The sequence below is a fragment of the Bombus terrestris genome, chromosome 3 (assembly GCF_910591885.1).
Source record: "Bombus terrestris chromosome 3, iyBomTerr1.2, whole genome shotgun sequence".
In the NCBI taxonomy this organism is placed as follows: domain Eukaryota; kingdom Metazoa; phylum Arthropoda; class Insecta; order Hymenoptera; family Apidae; genus Bombus; species Bombus terrestris.
The window spans coordinates 7063621-7087237 of record NC_063271.1 but is presented as its reverse complement, the minus strand read 5'-3'; the positions used below and the strand labels follow the sequence as shown (position 1 = coordinate 7087237).

General features: G+C 39.3%; 3 protein-coding genes across 4 annotated transcripts; 1 reads left to right on the top strand and 2 right to left on the bottom strand.

Moving 5' to 3' along the window:
- Positions 1-18: 18 nt before the first annotated feature.
- Positions 19-1061, top strand: LOC100649526 (peptidyl-prolyl cis-trans isomerase-like 3). The gene is made up of 4 exons (XM_003394054.3): positions 19-178; positions 277-351; positions 435-715; positions 810-1061. The coding sequence occupies exons 1-4, from the start codon at positions 176-178 to the stop codon at positions 934-936; spliced, it is 486 nt and encodes a 161-aa protein (XP_003394102.1). The 5' UTR covers positions 19-175; the 3' UTR covers positions 937-1061.
- LOC100643113 (sarcosine dehydrogenase, mitochondrial) lies at positions 95-5039 on the bottom strand. Its single transcript, XM_020868566.2, has 15 exons — positions 4910-5039; positions 4746-4845; positions 4414-4670; positions 4043-4255; positions 3613-3942; positions 3334-3496; positions 3090-3237; positions 2862-3000; positions 2549-2746; positions 2191-2458; positions 1971-2100; positions 1649-1905; positions 1424-1586; positions 1221-1328; positions 95-1157 (listed from the first exon to the last, which is right to left on the bottom strand). Exons 1-15 carry the CDS (start codon positions 4940-4942, stop codon positions 1052-1054), a joined length of 2613 nt encoding a protein of 870 aa, XP_020724225.1. The 5' UTR covers positions 4943-5039; the 3' UTR covers positions 95-1051.
- On the bottom strand, positions 4990-23495 carry LOC100643236 (E3 ubiquitin-protein ligase HERC2). 2 transcript variants are annotated; one of them, XM_048404081.1, is made up of 13 exons: positions 23355-23495; positions 22685-23264; positions 22398-22598; positions 22112-22322; positions 21627-21884; positions 9354-21538; positions 8949-9272; positions 8524-8833; positions 7638-8359; positions 7063-7501; positions 6718-6941; positions 6489-6643; positions 4990-6414 (listed from the first exon to the last, which is right to left on the bottom strand). In XM_048404081.1, the coding sequence occupies exons 2-13, from the start codon at positions 22875-22877 to the stop codon at positions 6181-6183; spliced, it is 15456 nt and encodes a 5151-aa protein (XP_048260038.1). In that variant the 5' UTR covers positions 22878-23264; positions 23355-23495; the 3' UTR covers positions 4990-6180. The 2 variants fall into 2 exon arrangements, with proteins under 2 accessions (XP_048260038.1, XP_020724224.2); XM_020868565.2 differs by having other exon boundaries at positions 23348-23481.
- Positions 23496-23617: the final 122 nt, after the last annotated feature.

Sequence of the window (23617 nt, the reverse complement as noted above, 5' to 3'; positions counted from 1 at the left end):
AATAAATTCATACACTTGATTTCGTTGGTAATTCTATAAAATTCAACATGGCTGTCGATATGTATATGTATCGATGTACGTTCACTTTTTTTTATTGACGCATAGTATAGTGAATGCATACCATAACAAATGATATGTTTTCTCTTTTGCAAATTAATAGATCACTTTATTGAAGATGGTGCGAGTGTTATTTTTATTTTTGTTATTAATGTTACAAATTGCATATTCTTTAATATACATAAATGGTAATAATTTATCAGCAATTTTCATTTACAGAGCGTAACTTTACATACTGACGTTGGAGATATAAAAATAGAATTATTTTGCGAATTATGCCCAAAAACGTGCGAGGTAGAACTTTTTACACTTCCTAGATTCATAATAATTATTTATATTATACATAACTGTGTTAAGGTTACATATTTATTTTACAGAACTTTCTCGCTTTGTGTGCTAGCGATTACTATGACAATTGTTTATTTCATAGAAATATAAAAGGTTTTATCGTACAAACTGGAGATCCTACGCATACTGGTAAAGGTGGAACATCGATATGGAATCGTAAATTTGAAGATGAATTTAAAGAAGAATTGAAACATAATGCAAGAGGATTGATTTCTATGGCTAACAATGGTCCAAATACGAATGGAAGTCAATTTTTTATAACATATGGACCTCAACCACACTTAGACTTGAAATATACTTTATTTGGAAAGTAAATTTGTTTTCTAATTTATTTTAGTGTTTAAATCATAAATAATAAATTAGTATTTGATGTATTTAATGAATGAATTTGTTATTACTTTTAGGGTAATAGATGGTTTAGAAACTCTTGAACAGCTGGAAAAATTACCAGTAAATCCTAAAAATTACAGACCGCTTACAGAAACTCGAATTAACAGTGTAACTATACATGCTAATCCTTTAGCAGGATAATTATAGATATATTAGAAAAACACAAATATTTCAATTTTTAAAGATCTCTTAAACTTGAAAATTGTATTTTCATATATTAAAATAATAATTTATTAATAAGATAAAATATATTTCCTTAGCAAAGATCTACTGTGTATCGTTTCCCCATAGCTTCAATTTCATAATTAGCACTTTCTAGAAATTCCTTTGTTACATTTTCCCCGTTTGGATGTTTAATGTACCTAATATTAATCAATATTAGTTCTATAACTTTTTATTATTACATTCAATGTTATCTTACTTACCCATGCCCAATTACATTTCCATTGCTGTATCCCTGTTCTACTCTACGTAAATAACCAACAAGGCAATTATTTCTGTAAATAAGTTCCATTCCCCATAATGGAACGGTGCTGTCATAATATATGTTATTAGTATTATTTTATCAAAATTGAACATGAAAATTGTATTTTATAATAATCTTTTATAATAATGTTATAGTACATGCCTGTTTAAATAAATATGCACCAATTTCTTTTTGATACCAATTTTTCGCAATCGATCGACAGCTGTTTTTCCCAAGTATTCTCCAGTATTGCGACAAATAGATTCAAGTCCAGCTTCAATGGGATTATCATCTGCTCTAAGATCTAAGCCCCAAAGAAGGTAGCCTGAAAATTTAATCATATTAATAACATATACATTAGTAAATTAGTTAAAATTAGTCACATACCTTTTTCACAACTGAGACTATGCAGTGCTCGATAACCGGCATGTTTTATATTATATGATTTACCACAATTTATTAATGTTTTATAAACTATTTGGCAAGATGATTTTGGAATATGTAATTCGAAACCAAGTTCACCAACGAAACTAAGTCTAATTAAACGTATCGTTTCGTTTTTAATCTTTACCAGTTTTGTAGTTGAATATTTGAAAGACTCATCTGAGATCTCGTCTTCAATTAATGTCTCAATTACTTTTCGACTATAAGTAGATGCATTAATTTATAGACTGGAGTTTGAATGATAAAAATGTATATATTACCGTACCTATTAGGTCCTTGCACGGATAAAATACCAATTTGCTCAGAAACATCATGTAAAGATACATCAAAGCCCTTTTCCATTATTGCTTTCTTCATATGAGCCCATGTATGATAAATTGAAATACCATTTGAGACTAACAACGAAAGTAAGACATTGCTATTTCGTAATTCGCGATAGTAACATTAATTTATTTTAATACTATTTTACTTAAAAATTAATTTACCAATATAAAAGGCTTTTTCTTTAAATATCGGATTTACAATTCCACTTGAGCCAGGTTCCAACACTGTAACTGTACAATCTGTTTCAACTCCTCCAGCATGATTCAGCATACAAGTGTAAATTGTTTTATTAAAGTTGCAATTCGTGTTTGCCGTGAATAAATAATCTGCCGTATTTTGAGCATCAGGTCCACAAATATAAAATTTTCCAAGGTGAGATGTGTCAAACAAAACAACATTTTGACGACAAGCAAGAACTTCTTTCCGAATCTAACGAAAAATCATTTGTTATTGATAACTTTCTTTTCTCCTTACCTTTATTTTTCTTTTTCTAAATATATTTTAATTTCAATAGCTTACTATCTCGTTACATGGCGAGAAATTAAAGCTATATTCTTTTTCTAATATTGTACGATAATAATCATTCTGATTCTTTGCTGTGCCATAATGTCCACCATAATCATATGACAGAATTTCTACTTTGTTAGTTGAAGAGAACCATGCAGGACGTTCCCAACCTTGACATTCCTCCATAATAGCACCTTCTTCGACAAGTAACTGCAGTGCATTAAATAAATAAGAATGCTTTGTTTTTTTCTGATGCATTCAGTAGAACATTTATTTATTGATGTCATTAAATAAAAAACATTATGCATAACTATTTTTATCTTACACTGTGAAAAGGATCCACTTTAAGATTTCTTCCACTTAATGGTTCATCATGTGGAAATATAATGCTGTAATTTTTTGCATAGGCTTCATGAGATCTCTCATGTATCCAGACCATGTTGTTTCTTTGTTCTGGTAAAAATCTATGAATCAAATAAAGATATAAAATTAAAATGATCAGATAAGATTGAAACAAAAAAAAAAAAGAAAAAAAATAAATGATAAATTCCACCTTCTGATATCATAGTTAAACATGTATTTATCTGGTCGACCATTAATTATCCAATGTGCAATTTGTTCTCCGCATCCACCTCCCAACATCATTCCAGCACTATTATAACCACAAGAGTAGAAGAATCCAGAACAATTTGGATCTTCACCTTTTGAATTCAATGAAAATTAGAATTGGAGAATTGAAAATTAGAATAAGAAATAAAAGGTGTAATATATATATATATAAAGGTATTTTTTCATACCCATAATTGGTCTATGATCGGGAGTAAAACTTTCTGGTCCGCATATTGTAGTTCTTATTCCAACTGTTGATAATTTAGGAATCAATTGAATCATTGATTCTAGATGTGCATTGAAGATATTCCAATCTAATTCATAGAGGCAGAATGAAAAATGATCTGGAGCCTTTTATGTAAACAAAGAATATGATTAATATTGGTAAAATTGATTCTTTTTTTGGATACATTTAAGATACTTGTTGATTATGTGTTAAAAGTGACAATGAATTAATGTAGACTCACAGATGGTAGTACAATAGGATTCTGTTCATAACCACCTATAGCTATTGAGCTACCCTGAATTCGATAATACAGACTCGCATCAGGATCTTTAATATTTGGAAGATTCTGCAATCCTTTTATGGGTTCTGTAACAATGTAAGCATGCTTAATTGGTGTTAGAGGAATATTCATATTAATCATGTTTGCTACACTCTTTGACCAAGCTCCAGCAGCATTGAGAACAACATCTGTTTTTATGACTCCATATGGCGTCTCTACAGCGTAAACTTTTTTATTATTCTTAATAGTTTCCTTTGTGAGTATCTTCATAACAGGACAATCTTCGATAATCTAAACAATTTTAATAACTTCATTAGTATACTTTTCTTTTTCTGATTATTGCTCTTATTTGTAAAAGAAAAAAAAAGGAGACTTATTAAATAATTACTACCTGACAACCATTACTTTTTGCTGACTTTGTCAAAGCATTAATTAACATGGTCGGGTCAATAACTCCATCTTCTGAAGAGTAAAATGCTCCCTGAATAGTGTCCTCATTTAACAAGGGAAATAATTCTTTTGCTTCTTGGGGCGAAATTAAATGTGCTTGAATACCAAAAGCTTTTGAGCCAGTAACTAGCCTTCTATATTCATTTAAACGTTCCTGTAATATGTAAATAATGTTAAGTATTAAATGCTAATAACAACAAAAATATATTAATGATAATAAAATAATTATAACAATAACAGTAATAGTAACATTAAATGGATAATTATCTAGAATAAGAAGAGGAGAAGGAAACCAGTATAATGAATATTTACATTGGAACGTGCAATGTAAAGTCCACCATTGTTTATCCATCCTGGATTTATTCCAGTTTCTTTTTCTAGGGAGTTAAAAATACATTTTGTTGTATTTAATAATTCCATTTCAACATCACTTGGACCTCGTATACTCCATGTAAGACCTGCAGTGTGCCACGTAGTACCAGACATTAATTTTGATTTGTCTAATAGCACAGCATTAATGCCACATTTCCCTAAATGATAAAGCGCATTACAACCCGCACTACCCCCACCTGAAAGTGATACATTAACGTGTAAGTTATTTTGAACATTAGGACGTAAAATACTTAGAGAATTTTGTTACTTACCTACTATTACAACATCTGCATAATCTGGTAACTGTATTATGGATGATAAATTCAGTGTTCTTGTTACTGATTTTGTGTAATTAATACACACTCTATGAAACTGAAAATAATTTATTAGAATCTTAGTAATTTCTATATGAACTAAAACAAACAGCTACAAATACCTTGTGCTTTATTAAATGGAACATGTTTTTCATATGAAGAGAAACAGTATGAATTTACATTATCCCAATGATACACTCCATACAGTCAAACTGTTCTATTTGTATTTTATCTTCTTAATGACCACATTTATCAATTCACATTAACAAATATACTCATTAATCTTCTACAATATTCAGTGACGATTCTCTTGTATTGATGTGGAATTATATGGAAAGAATTTAAAAAGTAATACATCTTTTTTAAATTGATATGAAAATATAAAATACCTCGATTAATTAGCTTGTTTGTCTATGATATAAGAATTATCATTATATGGAAAGAATGAAACTTATGTTATATTCTTTATTATTAATAATTACGCAAATAAATCGTTTTTATTTTATTTCTACTATAAATATTCTTTAACAAAGGCAATGAGAATTATTTATGATTATATTTTTGTCTTACAAAATGCAAAAATGATCTTTAATAGAATCAAGTTTAATGAAATTTCATATGTATCTAATAATATGATATTATTAAGTAGCATTCTTTCCACAATATCTCTTACTTCTTTAATAAGTAAAATTAAATATTATTCAAAAATACCGTTCAACGTAAACCAACCATACGTGTTCCGTAATAACAATTAGTTCGTAACTCTTATTCTTGTCTTTTCATAACAACAATTATAAAAGGCAAATGAAGATATACAACAATGTAATTCAGATGTCAGTATGCTCATGCGTACATAGATATATATAAAGTACATACATAAATACATACAGTCTTTCAATCATACAGATTAAATATAAATACAAAATAAATAAATAAGTGAAAAGATTGCGTGTACGCAGGCATACAAATAATATATATATGTATATATGAAAAATTATATATTAAATATTATAGTTTGTAATAATAAATATGTCAAATTTAGTAATATTCTAGAGTATCTTCGATGCCAAGTAATACAGCTTTTATAATACATTTTTAATAATTCACGCATGTGTATTTATGAGAGAGAGAGAGAAAGACAAGGAGAGAGAGAGAGAGAGAGAAAGAGAGAGAGTGTGGTACAGTTGTTACGCTTAATAAATCTAAATTACACAAATTTACAAGCAAAAATATTTCTTACACTTAATCGAAATAAAAACGAGGAAAGTGATGTTTGTTGTTTTCCTTTGGCTTACAGAAATTATTATTTTACCAATTGGTAACCAACTTTGTTCATTAATCGAAGAGATTAGAGAGTTAATTGTAAGGAAAAAAAATTGCAGAATCAATTTTATTAAAGCGATATGTACTCTTCGCTAGCAAGGCTGTCCGTTTCTTCGGTATCTGAATTGGTCGCAGCTTGTACTCTAGCATATTCATCGGTGTCGATGCTTTTGCAAAAATGTATTGCATATTTTAATTTCTGTCGCAATACTGGTTTACACGAATACCTTGGCATTTTCAAGAGGAAAAAACATGTGTAACTTTCAGGAAGAAAATGATCCGGTGGATTGTATTTATCCATTACCTAAAATGGATTAGAAAAAGTAAGAATAACAAATAAACAATTGTAAAAAGGTATTAAAAATTACTTGACATTACTTGTAAAACAAAATCTCTTCCACGAAAATCGGCAATTGTTCGTGGCAAACGAGTTCTACCCCAAACGAATCGTAGAAACAAAGATCTTTCTTGATTGGAGAACTCTTCCATTACTTCCCAGAACCATTGTATTAAAGGAGCAGTGGCTTCAATGCCTAAAACAGCAGAAGTAGAGATTGAAACTTAGAAAATTTAACCGTACCGGTAAATGTATCGTTGATATTTATACCTTTATAAGTTGCAACAGATTTCAATAAAGTAAGTGGTATATCTGGACTGCCACAAACCATTGTTTCTAGTTCAGGTCCGCTAAACAACGCGAGGAAGGGTACAGGTATAACTTTTGACATTCCTTCGCGAACAGCAGCCACCTGAGCATCAAACTCGTGTAATCTATAATTTAATGCCAACTGGACATACTCGTGTTTATTTTCTGGAGTAATTTTTCGATATCTGAAAAGAAGAATCGATGCCGATGATATATTTATTAAAAAATGAAAGTTATATAGATAAATGGTAAGTAAATGAATCATCAAGTAGGAATAAAAAAAAATATTTACGATAAAGTAAATACCTGCTGGACAAAGGTACGTCATGTCCTACAGCAGACGGTGTGGAAAATGGCATCTCAAGAGTTTGAAATACCTTTTCATCAGGCTCCATATCTCGGATGCATAATAATCCGGGAACATAGTCCCTATCAACTTCGGTCAAATCCGCAGGTGTTAAGGATATACCTGCGAGCTGTTTCCATACAGGTTCTGCCAAGTTCAAACTTAATGGGCTACCAGTTCTTATTGCTATGCCCATTAAAATTCCAAGAAATCGAAACATGTTCATATGTAATGGCGAATCGACCATTGGATTCAGAAGAAAACAATCTCTGTTAGTGCCGTTATCGTCTCGACCATTCGGCGTTGGTATAAGCAAAGGTAAAGAACCATTTTGTAATTCGTCACATATTTCCGCTATACTCTCGCTATAACCACCACCGCAATCGTCTACGCTTTCTCCTGTTGAGAATGTGAGACGATCTTATTAAGGTATATATTAATCTGTATTTTTTGTTAGTTCTCAAACTTCTTTTTTCTGTTCTATATTTTTCTTTTTCATTGTTCGTATCGAATAGTAAAATTATATTTAACCCACCGATAAACTTTACTTTCCAGACCCTATGAGGAAAGAAGAGCACATCTTGCGTTAACAAAGACATCTTAGAGACCATTTGTCCAAAAACGGATTTAATGCCATCTGGTCCCGCCAATCCAGCTTTACTTCTGGCTCGTTTTACTTGTATTCGATTTAATTCTATTACTGGCCCGTGTTGTCGATCTCTAACCATTGTTGCTTGAACCACTTTACGAAAAGTTGCTTCTTTAATGCTGTATACTAACATAGGAGCCAATTTACTCAAGCTGACGGGACCGGTGATTGGGAACATTGGCAAACATGGGCAAAGTAATTCGGCAAAATGATGGAGAAGTACTAATCGATTGTGTAACACAGGGAAAGGTAAATCCTTTACCAAATCATATTCCATTGGTGTAGTAGCAGGCATTCTGCTTTGAGTAGCTTTCATTGTACTCCATGCTAAAGTATGAGCACTGCCACAAGCAACCCGAGTTATCTTTTTACCCTGTAACGCATGGACCAGTCTTGGTCTCTGAAGTGCGCTTGTTGTTCCATCGCCTAACTGGCCTTCATCATTATCTCCCCATGTGAAAACTTCTCCCTTATCGGTACATGCTACGCAATGTAATGAACCTGTTGCTATCGAGATGATCTTTTTCCCTTGAAGGGCTGCTACTTTACGTGGTCTTCGAACATGATCATCTGTTCCATGACCCAAACGATGATAGTCTCCTTTACCCCTATTTATGTATAAAATTTAATCACCTACTGTTTAACTGCTTAAGAATAATGCGAAAGATATGAAAGGGGAGGGGAAGGGGAAGACGAGAAAAGAGAGATAGTTGAAATGTATTGACGAACCAATCAAAATCGTCGTCGAAAGATCGATGATTCGGATCCTTACCATGTATATATTGCTCCCGATCTTGTCAAAGCTACCGAGAATTGACTGCCGCATTCAACTTTAATAACACCAAGTCCTGCGAGAGATTCGATCTTCATTGGAATTTTACAGCCATCGCTACCTCCTCTACCTAATTTTCCATAGTCTCCATCGCCCCAACTCCAAACGTTATCATCATCGGTAACACAAAGAGTCTGCGCGTCACCGCTTCCGCATGCTACGTCGATCACCTTGTAATCTTGCAGAGCTTCGACCAGTTTGGGTGTTAATTGATCTTCGCTATCTCCATGACCTAATCGTCCGTATCGACCTGTAATCGATAATCTTATATTTGCTTGGATTATACATACGTTTTGATTTGCTTCTATTTATCTTTTCATTTGTTCTTGTTCTAGTATCCTTTTTTCTCTAACTCCCTGCTGTACCTTTTCCCCAAGTATAAAGCCAACCGGCACTCGTGATTGCTGCGCTATGATGACCACCGCAAGCTATATCAACGATCTCGGTCCCCAATAACTCTTCGATTAATTTCGGTCGGTCGTACATCAACCTGTTTCCATGACCTAATTTTCCGTCGTCTCCTTCTCCCCAAGAATAAACGTGTCCCTCAGAACTTAGAGCAAGGCAGTGTTTACCTCCTGAATTGACGGCCACCTTCTTAACGAAAACATGTTGGATGGATTCTAAAAGAGTCGGTACCATAACAGAGTCCGTCCCTCCGATACCTAGACGCCCGGCGGCGCCGTAACCTATCCGTAAAGACAAATAATAAGATTCAGTAGAGCGGAAGTTGGATCAGAGGAGGAGAAAGAAAAATAAAGAAGCTTTACCGGTTGCATAGACCTTCCCGTCAGCAGTGACCGCTAGTAAAGTTTGTTCTCCACCGGTGAGCTGAACGGGTCGAAGCGCGGACAAGCTCTCACAGAGGACAGGTAGTTTCACTTTTGCTCCCTCAAGTCCACCCAATTGACCACGATGATTATGTCCCCAACCATAAATTGCTCCGGAACCATCCCACGATAATGTCCAATCTTCCGGCCTGCGGTTCAGCCACTGTAACAGTTGCTCGTCGTGTTCCTGCTTGAATAACTCGTGACTCTCATGATCCTTGGTATTTCCCTCTCCGTCCGTGATCATCTCGTTAATTCTTTTGGTAACTTCGAGACAAAACGCTTTTGGAAGGCGTGTCCGATTTACGAGAGACTTAGCGACCCGTGCCGATAGACAATACCTTCGGAACCAAGACCATTTGTGAATTTCCGAGCAGCATTGCATCGTGTCTAATTCGAGGTCACAGGCAAGCGCGACAAGAACCTTAAAAAAGTCGCTGTGCATCAATTGCTTTCCACCGCGGACCAAAGGATCTTCATAGGTGTATTGTTTGAGTAATGCTTGAGGTAAAGAGCCGAGGAGCGAAGAAAGCGCGACTTCTGGACGTATACCCGGTCCACTAGTATAAACGACTTGCAATTTTTTTAACGCCCACATTCGTTGTTGAGCGGATAATACGCTCAGTTGACTACACTGAGCCAGGGTAGCAGCTAATCGAGTGGCGATATTTCTATCCAAGGTGATCAGGGTGTTGTCCAAAAGAGATTCAGCAAGCGCGATAGCTGGCTGTGATAGAACAGCCCTGTCCGAGACTAGCTCATGCGGTGCAAGACTCGCGAGTATAGGATAGACGGTGAATCGCCATCCCCAACCGTTCACCGATCCGTCCGAGGAGAATCTCCATCTGAGCTCATCGCCCGAGATTCGAATCTCGGCGGCCCACTCGCTCCATTCTCTGCCGGATTTCACAGCTAGTATTCGATTGCTGGAATCCATGATGGTCAACGGATCATGACGTCTCTCGGTAGAGCAACGTCGATCGAATTCAACTCTAAGAGCTTCAGCGCCGGGTACCTTCACATGCCCGGTCAACGTGGTACCATCTATGTACGGATGTGGACTTTCTTGTACGACCGGTTGAGGTACGTTGCTTCTATTACTCGAATTTACTACCGTATCTTCCAATTCAGTGATACAAAGCTCCAGCACCATACTACGAATCGAATGGTTCGTTTTTGCTAGTGCGATTAATACCGAAGATATCGTCTCTTTCGCTCCTCTGCATATTCTATTGGCAACCGCCAATTTTAGAAGATCGACCAGCATTCTGGCGTCCTCCTCTGTCAACGTGCATGTAAAATCATCCAAGTTAGGATCTGCGGCGGATCCTTCACCAACTATTTGAGCATTAGAGGTGAGAGTAGCCGCGATCACGCTCATCGCACTGCTTGACATTTTTGAAGCACGCGAAGATAAACTGGCCGAACTGGACATCGAGGGAAACACCGCCGCCAACGGATAATCTTCGGACTCGGGACTCGTTCGCGGACTATTGTTTACCAGATTAACCAATTCTGCCGCGTTCGCTGGTGCTTCTCCACCACCTTGCGCGCTGTCTCCCACATTCTGATAGACGTGACTATGACTACTTCCTGAGGTGATGTTGGTCGACCCAACGGTAACAGTTCCGTCCGGCGCCGGCACTTCGCTCACCAAGCAACCTACTGTACCACCGTTTCCAATATTAATACCGTACACATTGCCACCGGTATTGCCAGTGTTGGATTTTAACGTCGAATGACTTTGCAATGCTGTCACTACGATGATTCGAGCTTGTATTATACGAAGAGCGTTTATCACGTGTTGCAATGCTTGTTGTTTCGCTACGTTACTTTCTAGCGAGAGAATGATGCTCGAGAGAGAAGGTCTGTTGCCGCAGGATTGGCCGGAATTGTGAACGATCGTGTCACCGGTGCTGGTAATTTCGTCGCTGTTCGCGGAGGGAATGGTAGACGATATTGTGGAGCAAGAGGGTACTGGGCAGCCGTTCGAATCCGTTGTATCCGTACCGTGGTTGACAATGCTTTTAAATGTTAGCGATATTTGACCAAGTGGATCTTTCTCAGTTGGAAACATGACAGGTTCTTGATTGTTGGTCGCCGGTTGATCGGTCAAGACCCAGGCAATACTGTGACTGGAGCCGCAAGATACCCGATTAACTCTCGCATCGTCCAATTCATGCACCAGTGATGGCTTCTTATTAACGATCGTCGAACCATTTCCCTGTTGACCATGGTCATTGTCACCCCAAGCGTATACTTGCCCAGTGTCCGTAACCGCTAAGCAATGAAGAGCACCAACAGCCACATGTACTACCTTCTTTCCACGAAGTCCTTCGACCAGCGTTGGTTTTCGAACGTGATGATCGTTTCCGTGACCAAGTCGAAAGTAATCGCCTTTGCCCCACGTCCATACCTCTCCGTATTTCGTCAATGCCAGGGAAAATTGAGCTCCGCATTCGATCTGCACTACTCCCAAACCATTCAGCCGATCGATCAACAAGGGCGTATAACAACCGTCGCTGCCTCCCCGACCCAGTTTACCGAAATCTCCGTCACCCCATGAGTATACCGATCCGTCGGCTGTTAATGCCATTGTCTGCGCATCCCTGCTACCGCACGCGACCTGTATCACGCGCTGACCGACTAGAGATTGTACCAGTTTCGGCTTCATTTGCGTGGCTGTGTCGCCGTGGCCCAATCTTCCGTACTCCCCTAGTCCCCAGGTATATAACTCTCCGCTGCTTGTTATCGCAGCCGAGTGTCCGGACCCACACGCGATATCACGTATCCTTTTTGACTTTAAAGATTCGATCAACCTTGGCTTATCCAGGGAAACTGAATTCCCGTGACCGAGCTTGCCGTCCTCCCCCTCACCCCATGAGAAGATTTTACCGTCCTGGGTGAGGGCCAACGCGTGCTTTCCACCCGAGTGTACAGCCATCTTTTTGATCATATACTGGCTCAAGAACGGAATGAGCTTCGGTTCGCACACGTTGCTGTCATCCCCAAGGCCGAGTCGACCGTTAGTTCCTTCTCCACAGGCGTACAGTTTCCCTTCCTGGCTAACCACGAACAAAGTTTTACTGCCACCGGCGATGTGAATAGGTTTTAATTTCGAGAGAACTTCGCTGTAAACCGGTAACTTAATCTTCGATCCTTTCAATCCGCCGAGTTGATCTTTGTCATTCAATCCCCAGACGTAGACGGCCGAATGTTGGGGCGGTGGCTCGGATCCATGCTGCAAGTTCATCTGCTCTTGAACGATCTCCCAATCCGAGGCCAGAAATGAAACGGACGTTGCCAAGTGATTCTCAAACATTTTTCTCTTGCCGATTATTTGAAGGCCGCGTATCTTGCAATCTATCCCACCGTTTCGGCATTGCTTGATCGCTATTTCGATGCAAGGGTAATATTCTTTAGTATCCTGGAGTAAGAGAACGCTCGTGTCAGTACGCCGTACGCTGATCGTCGCCAATTCTACCAAACTATTGAACGACTCGCCAACGTTTACCGCGATCAGCGATGGCATATAACTGCTGTCTTGCGGATTCACCATTATTTTCAGTGAATGCACCAGTATGCCCGGCAACATTTCCATATGAATCCAATGCTTTCCCTGAGAACCGCAACTCTGCCAGTAAAGACCAGATCCATCGACTAGCCGAGTCGCCCAACTTTCTCGCGAGGAAACGCTCAATGTTCGTATACATTTGGACCAGTCGTCGATCAGGGACGATTCCGTGTAGTCTTGCCTGTGATACCTTCCCGGCTTGCCGGCATATACCGCCGCCGAACCTGGCTCCACGATTCGATTGAATCCGTGTCGGTGGCATCGTTTCGTATAAAAACAGTTTTCGCAGAGATTATAACTCTCGCAATACTTACATTTAAATCGCGGGCCGGATATCGGTAACAGGTGACAAGAATTGCACGAGACCGAATGGTGACAGGAGGGGACCCGCTCCATTTCTATCGCGCAGCCGGTCCAACCGCTTTGTTGCGGAAAATCGACCGACACATCTTTCCCGTTGTTTATTATGCTTGTAACCACTCCGACGCTTTGATGGTTCACCGTACCCCATTTATACTTAGGTACGGTCACCGAAGCCTTCACTCTCACTTTATCACCAATCTTCAGCGTGGCTGGGCCTGGTATCGCTGGCGGATGACCAAGAAGTTCTATGTGGATGAACCTTACCCAATAAGTACCGCCTTTGCGCTGCCACGCAACTTGAACATTCAAATCGTGTAAACCTTCCGGATCGATTTTTATCACCTGACCAACGTCGCCGTATTCCACTTCCTCGTAGCTTTTACAGCACCGTACTAACATACCCGGTATTAGATTATCCCTCACATAGATTGCGTATTCGTCAACTGACAAGAAATCGGAACGTTTCATATAATTCGGCGGTATCATCGAAGAAGAAACAGCGTCGTGCGTCGATGGAGATTCATCGATATTTTCGCTCGTTGAATCCTCCGGATCAGATAACCCATATACACTGGATAACGTTTCGCTATCACTCAATGCTGCGTCAGGATTTTCAAGGAGCCAGGCCACCACGCTTTCTGCCGTGATGAGCCCAACTGCCGTGCTCAAACTTTTGATCGCAAATTCCACGCTCCTCTTTGGAAAACCCATTTCCGTCAGTTGCGCAACAAGAGGACTCATCGGCGGAGGACTTTTCCTTCCACTACTTCTGCAATGTTTCCTTTGACTAGACGTCAACGATACCAAGGAACAATCGGATGCGGGAGAATCTGGTTCCGAAAATGGACCTGCTGTCGTTGGCATAGCCGTTCCTGACGCTGATGCAGACGCAGACGCCAAACCGCATGTTGATGCTGTTCCCACTCCTATTCCCGGCCCAGCTGTCGCCGCTGTCGTTGTCATTGTAGTCGTCGTTCCTTGAATCGGTGAATGTCTCAATTCGGAAGCTAAATATTGAGAAACCGCTAGAGCGGCCTCTTCCAATTCCTTAAGTTTAAATATCGGCTTCAATGGTTGCGGTCTCGTAGCTCGTATTAACATCTCTTGGAACAGAGTCGTCCGTCTAGTGCGACCGTCTCCTCTACCATCGACATTGCTATTCGTGCCATCTATATAATTATCTTCGCCATCCATGTCTCCGTTGACGAGATTACCTTCGACGTGCTCATGGTTTCGATTACTGCTTCCAACATTCTCAAACTTGTCATTGTTGTTGATGTTCTTGTTTTTATCGCTGTTGCTACTATTACCATTGTTTCTGCTACTGTCGCCTATATTCGCTATGATATTATCGTCCTCACCCTCCTCCTCCTCCTCGTCGTCGTTACCATCGTCATCGTTCTCCTCGTTATCATTCTCTTCCACGTCGTTGCCGTCGTCGTTGTTGTCGTTGTTTCCATCGTGATCGGCATCGACCTGATCGATACAACTAACAGTGACCATAGCACATTTAATTGCGTCCTTGTCCCATTGCCGGCCATCCACGTCGCAACCACTCTCCTCGTCGATGTGTCCGTTATTATGATGATGATGGAGATGATAGTGATGATGATGATGATAACGATGATGATGGTGATGATAATGGTGATGGTTGTGCTGGTGATTGTTGTTGTTGTTGTTGTTATGACTGTTATTGTTGTTGTTACCATTACTGCAGTTGCTATTGCTGCTACTGTTATTACTGTCAATCACGTATTTCAGTATCTTTCTTAATTTCGTCTGATAATCCAACAAAGCCTTCCCGGCGTTCAACGCAGCAAGTTGTTGCTGTTGATTACGTAGAATAGATGCGTTCACAGAACCAGCTATTACCGGCATACCGTTCGGTCTCTTGTCCATTCCCCGATGACCCAACAACAAATTAGCCCAAGTAGACACGAAAGAATCAGGCATGGGCATTCGATCCAAACGGAATTTTTCGCAGAGTCGCTTCATGCTGAAAAACAGAATCTTCTTGCGCGCGTCACCATTCGTTTCATCATGTATCTGTACGAGAATCTTCGAATGTTTGGTAAATTTGCATATGGTACCGACCTGTCTGTCAATTTCAACCAAACCACCGATCCTCGGTCTATCGTCGAGACCTCCGACGACGATAAGAGCCGCCATCACCGTATCCTGTATGTTTACGCTATTCTCGCCTCCATTCTCGTTCAATTGTATATGAAAGAGTGGGCCGTCGCTTAATAAGTCCGAGGCGAGTGATAGCTTCGAAGCGAGAAAAGCGTTCACGGTCGCGTTCCACTTTGAGAGGGAATGCAAAAATCTGGTCAGCGAAACAAGCTCCTCGACCACGGTGGAACTATGAGAAGCGGTCAAGGAGACGCGACATTTATTTGAATAAAGCTCTGAGGAAACACCCAGATTGCAGCTAAGAGCAATATGTCCCAATATACGGAAGACTTTTTCAAGGAAGGGCATCTGGATAGGATTGTCGGCCGACCAAGATGGTAAAACCACGGTGAGTAGACGCACCGCCATTATCTGTTTTTCCAAATCAGGATTCCTTTGTTCGGCAATTATGTTCAAAAGGAAATTGATCCAGGCCCTGGTGCTCAGAGATTTACAGAGTTCCGTAGACTTGGCGATCGCTCTCAACGAGCCAAGAGTCGCCCAAGTTTCGTGATGTTCTCGCGCGAGCTGAGAGTGCGCGTTAAACTCGGACTTGTACGCAGCAGATACGATACCGAGTAACACAGAGGCGAGTATCTTTATAGCGGAAGGGGTGACCCGATCAGCCTCGATGCCGCAACAGAATAAAAGAACGCGGAGTACGGTAACGGAGGCGGATTTTAGACAAGTGGTCGGGTGCATGTCCAACAAATCGTTTCTTTTATTGTTTTTAGCCAGATTGTGCGGCGTATCACTCTCACTGTCGGTTTCTGGCGGTGTTGGCGGTTCGGCCAGCTTTAAATCGTATTTTCCTTCCTTCCCCATACGATACGAATTGGTGGTGCCATTGTCCCATTGTACGCGAATCCAGCCGTCTTCGCCGAGTTCTCCGATCACTTGACCTTCACCCGGTGGAGGACCATCTTGATCTCCCCACTTCCAATCTACACCGCGTACCACTCTTGTACCAATTTTCATCATAGCCGCCAATTCGCTACCAGTCAGTTGAATGCTTTGCGGTTTGCTCCTCTCCAAACTGTCCTCGTATATAACCGTCACCGGCGCGTCTTTTGGTTTCGCATCCGCGTCCGCTTCGGCGTCTGCGTCCGTCTCCGTGGATGTCGATGGTCCGATCTGCCTGAGTAATGTTAAAATACTCGAAACACAACCAGAATTTATTAATAATCCGACTTCGTTTGCATGCTGATAATTGGTTAGTATGCCTAATATAGTCAACAAAAATCTTGCCCTAGGCAACTTTCGCAGCCAAGTGTACGTTCCTTGATTCAAACTGCTCTTATCGCTGATTTTCGCTGGTTTTTGATTGCTCGGCAATTCTGCCTGAACAACGTACGCTCGCAAAGCTTGCACCGCCCAAGAAGTTACTTCTGCCTCGGCCAGAATAATTTTCGATTTCTGATAGGGTGTTACTGACTGAATGTTTTCGAGGCAATGCGTTATTCCATCAACTAAAGACTTATTCTCGTGGGATAGGCCGAGCCAACCGTTTAACAACGAATACTTTACCGATGTTATCAAATAATCCTTCTTCAGCAATTGTTGCATCATTAGGATTCCTTGCTCGCGTAATTTTGCCCGCTGCATCTGACAATACATGGCTCGACGTAGAGTTTCTACGTCTCCACCGTCCTCGGTGATCACAAAATTTATGATATTTACCATCAATTCGTTTGAATCGATATTCAAAGTTTTCTGTCTCATTCTTTCTGTAATCTTAGTTTTCTTGTTACCTGATAAATTTTCTAATCTCGGCGATGCAAGCGACTGTTTGCCGCTCGTTTCTTTCTGAGTCGAACTCGGAATCGAGATCGAGCTTAGTGTCAATGTCGGTGTTGACATTTGTGTTAACGTAGTCATCGTAGTCGTTGGCGTTGCCGTTGGCGTTTGTGTAGACGTTGTTGTTGTCGTCGTCATTGTTGTCATTAACGTCATCATCGTTGTTGCCATCGTCGTCGTCGTCGTCGTCGTCATCGTCGTCGACGTCGTCGTTATCATGGCCGCTGTCGTTGTTGTTATTATCGTCGATGACGTTATAGTCGTTGTTGAGGTTGTTGTTGCCATCGTCATCGTTACCGGCGTCATCATCGTTGTTGCCGATACGATTGATGTATCTTCATCGGATTTGTTTTTCGATTTCGCATTCTGAATCGAAGCGTTTAGAATGTCTTCCGGCTTGCTCGGCGTGGAATCTTTGTTCTTTCGAATGTCCCTAATCATCGTTTTGACCGTTTTCCGAAATTTCGCAACAGTGTACAATAACTTTAAATCCTGTAGCCCTTTAATCTCATAACTAGTCGCGGACCTCACCTCGTGCAAAAGAAACCTACACTTCTCTTGGGCTGGAGCACACACTTCCTTGTAACTTCTATTCTGTTGTTGTCTGATCCTGATTAAATTCCATTTGGTTTGATGAATCGCTCTAATCACTTCGGCCAGTTGTTTGGTAAGTTTCGGACTGCTTTCATTTCCTGTTTCTTGATGATCGATTAGGTTTATCGCCTGATAACCCAGCGCAAGATGCTTTAATATAACCGCCATTAAAAGTCGGCTAACTTCTTCCACCGGGTGATCGCCGCAAAATTCAGTATGCGCTAAAAGATTATTCGCTTTCGAATATTTGTCGACTATCGTTAGGAAGGAATGCACTTGAGCATCGGTTTTATGAGTCTCGGCTAGGGCGTAAATAAATGTCGTAACTCGATCATCCTCTCGTCGTTCCTTTTGCAATTCATTCTTGGTACGGATAGGAAGGGGAGGTTCCGTCGGTGAATTCGCGGCTGTCGAGGTATTACTTCTAGCTTCTCCTTTCTCCTCCTCGTAAGGATTCGGTGGTTGTAAGATTTGCAATCCACCTCGAAAAAAGTTCGCATTTAACCAGCGACCGGCTTCCTCTTCGGCAGTTTGTAACGGTAAACTCTGCCGCATCCTATGAGAGTGTAATCCTAAAAGAAAACCTAAAGCTCTTTCCGTGTCAAGTAAACAAGAGCATACGTCTGTCACGTCGATCGTAATCTCAGTGTTTTCCGGCTCAGAATGGCAATAATGCCCAACGAAATAAGAATCCATCATGGTTCGCGGTAGTTGGCCACGAGAAGATGACATGTTTGTCTCGGTACCGGAGCTAACATCCCAGTTAGTCACGGTTCTTTGAAGACCTTCCAACGAATTTGATCTTCCGTCGAATCGAACATCTTGAATATCATATACGTTGTTGTTTACTACCACCCAAAGGCCGCCATCGCGATTGTGGTTCTCCAAGTCAGCCCAACGAATGGTCGAAGGTTCATCCGAAATAGATATTTTATTGCCATGTTGCGGGGCTATGATGCCTGGCCAAGAAAGATCGTCCGTTTCGCTTTTCTCTATCGTTGGCACCAATTTGTTGAATCGATCGAGCGCGTCCAACATCGGCGCCATTACATCCATCCAATTCATATTTAAAAGTAATAATGGATAGTCAAGTTGCAACAAAATAAGGCAAGTAATCAGTTCGGGTAACAAAACGTTTACAATGTCGCCTCTTAGAACGGTACTAACGAATACGAACTGTTTGATGCTGGTGTTGGCTAATTCAGCTGCGAACGACATTATTTCGATTATGTGAATGCAAATTTGCGAGAGATATTTCTTTAAAAGAGACTCCGCACCAAGCATTTCTTGATCGCGCAACTTCTTCGTTCCAACGTCATCAATACACTCGTATACTTGAGCAATTAGTAATCGTTGAAATTTTAAAAGAAGATTTAAACTTGGGGAGTTATCGTTTCTTTGCGATTCCTCGTGACTACGATATTGTTGACTGAGCAGTAACCTAGACTGCGTGATACATGTGCCGTTTTTGATCAATTGTTTCACCAATTGTAACAACGATATACTCGTGTTGTTTTTTTCTGAATTCAATTCTTTTGCCTGTTTCGTATCGGTTGGTTTGCTCACGTTACTACTTGCGAGAAATTCCTTCTCGTCGGCAAGCTCGCTCGTCTCCGCCTTCACCGCGGTCTTCAACGCTAATTCCAGGCCACCGTCCGCCATTAGGCTAGAAACTAACAAGTCTGCCATGAACTGCTGACCGTTGCCAGCATTTACTTGCTCAAAATTGCTGCAGTTCGCTTTCGACAAGAAATTCGATAATGTTTTTGCACGTTCGTTCGCTGTCGGCAGTAAGATGCTCCAACCAGTCTGTAAAACGGCTTGAGCTGCTTCTTGGATAGTAGCTAGAATGCCGGAGCTGCTTGCGAGCGTAACACATCGTTGTTTCAACGAGCTTAATAATGGAGTATTTGATAATCCGACTGATTTGCTATCGATGTTATGAGTTATCATTGTGTGTAATTGTAATCGGATCAAATTCAACGTTGCGACCGCTAAACATTCACGATCCTGGGTAGGTGGCCGTGTGCCTGGCAATCCTTCGCATACCTTGTTCAATAACGTATCCAACAATCGGAAAGTTTCCTCACAAATATCCACAACGAAAGCTACTCTGTTCGCCACTGACCAAGCTGATGTGCACCACGCAAAACTTTGTGTCAGTCCACAAGCTAAACCAATTATATTCTTGCCGGATAACGTTGGACAAAGAGTCGGTTCGGGCACAACAGTGCCCAATGCCGGATCTATTTGACCATAATCGTTTCTACCCCATCCATATACCAATTGATCCTCTGTTAATGCCAATACATGAAAATTTCCTACACATAATTCTTTCACTTTTTTTGGTTTCAATACCTCGATCACTTTCGGATATCTAATATGTTCCTCATTACCATGTCCCAGCCGATAACCTTCTCCTTTTCCCCAGGTATAAACTTCACCATACGCAGTTAAAGCTGCCGAAAATTGTCCACCGCAATACACTTTTGCCACGTTTATATCCAATAACTTATCAACTATCTTTGGCGTCTTAGATCCATCGCAGCCTCCTCTACCAAGCTTTCCATAGTTCCCGTCACCCCACGAGAATACTATACCAGACGCTGTGACGCATAAAGTCTGCGAATCTCCACTACCGCATGCCACATGTACAACCATGTGTCCGTTTAGAGCGGTCACTAACGTAGGAATCAAGACGTTATCTGAATTTCCATGACCCAGCCTTCCATAATTTCCTCTTCCCCATGTGTACAATTCACCGTTCGAACTAAGAACTGCCGAATACGTACTTCCGCATGCTATGAATGTAATATTTTTGTCAACTAGTGCTTCGACCAGTTTTGGTTCATCATACCATACTCTATCTCCGTGACCTAATCGTCCACCATCACCATTCCCCCACGAATAAACAGAACTATCTTGTGTTAAGGCTAAATAGTGTGTACCGTCGGAATGAGAGGCGATCATTGTAACCGGCTTCTCTGAAAATCCGTATACTCTTTGGGGATATTGAGTTTCTGACCCGTAATACATCATGTAAACGTTTCCACTAATTGAAAGAATCATCAGAGCTCTTTCGGTACAACAAAGTTGTTTGATCCCAAGCTCTGCAATTGCATCACAATAAAATGGAGAGGATCCACTGCTTAATTTTCCGCTTCCCCAACTTAGAACTTCTTGAAACGTTTGATTCTGATTCTTCTGGAATCTATCAGTGATAATTGGAGGCAGGAGAGGAGCAGCTAATCTACTCAGATTGCACATTATTATAACAGCAGCTTTTCGTAAATCTACAGACGTGGAATCATCTTCAGGAAGTCTCAAATACTTCAGTAAAACTTCGCAAGGACCTGGTGCAATATTTGTGTCTGTTCGTCTTGACTTAGAAGCTGGTATCATATTTAATCGTCTCAATAATGGTATCAACGGTGCCGTGCTTCCAGGTGGCATTACCCGATTATCTTGATGTTTGTGTTTACCACTTAGATGAAGTAACAAACAAACAGAATCTAATAAACTTGATAATGTAGCTCTTTGTGTCACCAATTCTAATAACAAACAAAGAGCCGTGTGCTGATCAGCTATTGGAATAGGACACCATGATCTTCCACTAACAATGTCCCTAAAAATATAATTATGTGTACTAAAAACATAAAAAATAAATTAATAGTAATAATATAATAAGTAATATGATAAAAAAATATAAATACCCTGTAACAACTTGTCTTAAAAATTTCGCTGATCGTTCCACTACTTCTAACCATACTTGAGAAACATTAGTTTCGTCAAAAAGCGTAGCTTCAGGTAATGATTGCAAGGCTTCCAACGACTCGGATAAAAGCTCGCTGCAAAATTCTACATCTTCTCCAGATCGCCAAGCCCGTCTTAAATATGCGAATGAGAAATTTAACGCTGCACGAGATCCCACGCGCGCTAAACCCAATGTTGGCTTCTCATTCGGCCTTACGCTAAAATCACATCAATATTTATATTTTCGATACATCAACATTATATATATATTCTAAAGAATATATAAAGAACTATTAAAACTATAATTATATAATTAATAACCACCAATTTATAATCAAATCGCGCACGTTTAAACACATATAATTCTTGTAATCTAAGGATATTTGTAATATTCAAGATATATAAGACATTTAAACGATTCTAGTCTTAAAATTGATTATTGTACATTTTTTGTAACTTGGCAGTAGGTTTTAATGTTGTTGAAATATCTGTAGTTTCTTGCGGTTTATGACGAGAAAGAGCCGTAAAATATCGTCTTGCTACTACCAAACGTTGTCTTAATCGAGTAGCAGACAAGGTACTGTTTGCAACTTCATAACATAATTTTCTTTGCTCCTTGATTAGTAAATTAATACATGTTGTTAAATCGCAAATAGCTGAAAAATGGTTAAAATATTAGGAAAATTATACAAATCTTACAGATTATATTAGATTATATTAAAATTCTTTACAAGGCTGAGATCCCCAAAGCCAAGAATCCATTATGTGTTCAGCTAATATACTTTTTTCTACAAATGCACTTGTTCTTGCTGCTTCTTCTTCATCTAATTTTTGGCAAGGTCCACAATTGCAACCATGCTGTGGACCACAAATTCCATTGCAACAAGGACATGCTAATACACCCATGTTACAATAATAATGACCACTTTCACCTAAATATATTGAAACAGTATGTAACCAGTTAATATAAATGATTAATCTTAATTTAATAAATCTTTTTTATTATTCTTTTTCATACCTTTTCTAGCTATTATGCCTGCAGCATTAACTATGCCATCGCTAAAGGAACCCACAATTTCTCCATCTCGTACCATTTCATTCCAAAGTTCAGCTAAACCATCTCGATACAGAATACGTTTCAAATCTGTTTTGAGCCATTTTGCATCCAAGCGGATTTCTGGCCTCATTATAATATCGAATTGAATGCTCATATTAATTTTCTATATTTATATATATATAATATATATGTGTATATATACCAAATTTCCAGAAATTATTCAATTTCAATACAATAAAAAATATAATCTTGAAATTGAACTGGATTTTTTACATTATAATTCATAACTAAATGTGTAATACTGTGTAAAATAATTCCTTTATTTTTTAATCATTCTATAAACACATTGTATTCCTTTTTCTCTTTTAAATAAAAACTTTTCGGACTCCGAAAGTTTCCCACTCCAACTAAGTAAAATGAAATCTGAATTTTGAATAATTATCAGTGTTTCACAAAACTGTTTTTCGTAGGTTAGTTAAAGTAATGAAATAACATCTTCGATTTTTTCGAATAGGGACATTTGAAAGATTGTTTCTTAAACCTACAATAAAAAAATCAATGTTTATAAGAATTAATGATTGTCTCTTCCTTTAATATTATGATGAAAAGCTACTTTTGGCTTACAAATTACAATTTACATATGATTAAAGCTGTCACTTTTTAGTATCTTAAATTTGTTCGGTATGATTATATTTGATCACAACATCGTCAACTTTAATTTTTCCCAAAACATCACATGATCTTTGACTATGTATTGATCGTAAAAGAACGACCCTAACGATAGATACAAAGTCACGATAAACAACGTAGAACAACGTAGATACTACATTAAATCCATCGTCAATTTCTTCAGACGAATAGTTACATTGTGGTTGTCTGTTGCCTGTCACGGTA

Bases quoted from the DNA above. Each gene is read 5' to 3' on its own strand.
- LOC100643236 (XM_048404081.1), bottom strand. From the start codon at position 22,877: ATGAGCATTCAATTCGATATTATAATGAGGCCAGAAATCCGCTTGGAT. The intron at 9,273-9,353 runs GTAAAGCTTCTT...CTTTACGGATAG, and splicing joins CGGGAAGGTCTATGCAACCG to GTTACGGCGCCGCCGGGCGT. The intron at 6,415-6,488 runs GTAATGTCAAGT...AATCCATTTTAG, and splicing joins GAAGAGATTTTGTTTTACAA to GTAATGGATAAATACAATCC.
- LOC100649526 (XM_003394054.3), top strand. The intron at 352-434 runs GTAGAACTTTTT...TTTATTTTACAG, and splicing joins TATGCCCAAAAACGTGCGAG to AACTTTCTCGCTTTGTGTGC. The intron at 716-809 runs GTAAATTTGTTT...TATTACTTTTAG, and splicing joins AAATATACTTTATTTGGAAA to GGTAATAGATGGTTTAGAAA.
- LOC100643113 (XM_020868566.2), bottom strand. From the start codon at position 4,942: ATGAAAAACATGTTCCATTTAATAAAGCACAAG. The intron at 4,846-4,909 runs GTATTTGTAGCT...AATTATTTTCAG, and splicing joins TCCATTTAATAAAGCACAAG to TTTCATAGAGTGTGTATTAA. The intron at 1,906-1,970 runs GTACGGTAATAT...ATCTACTTATAG, and splicing joins TCCGTGCAAGGACCTAATAG to TCGAAAAGTAATTGAGACAT.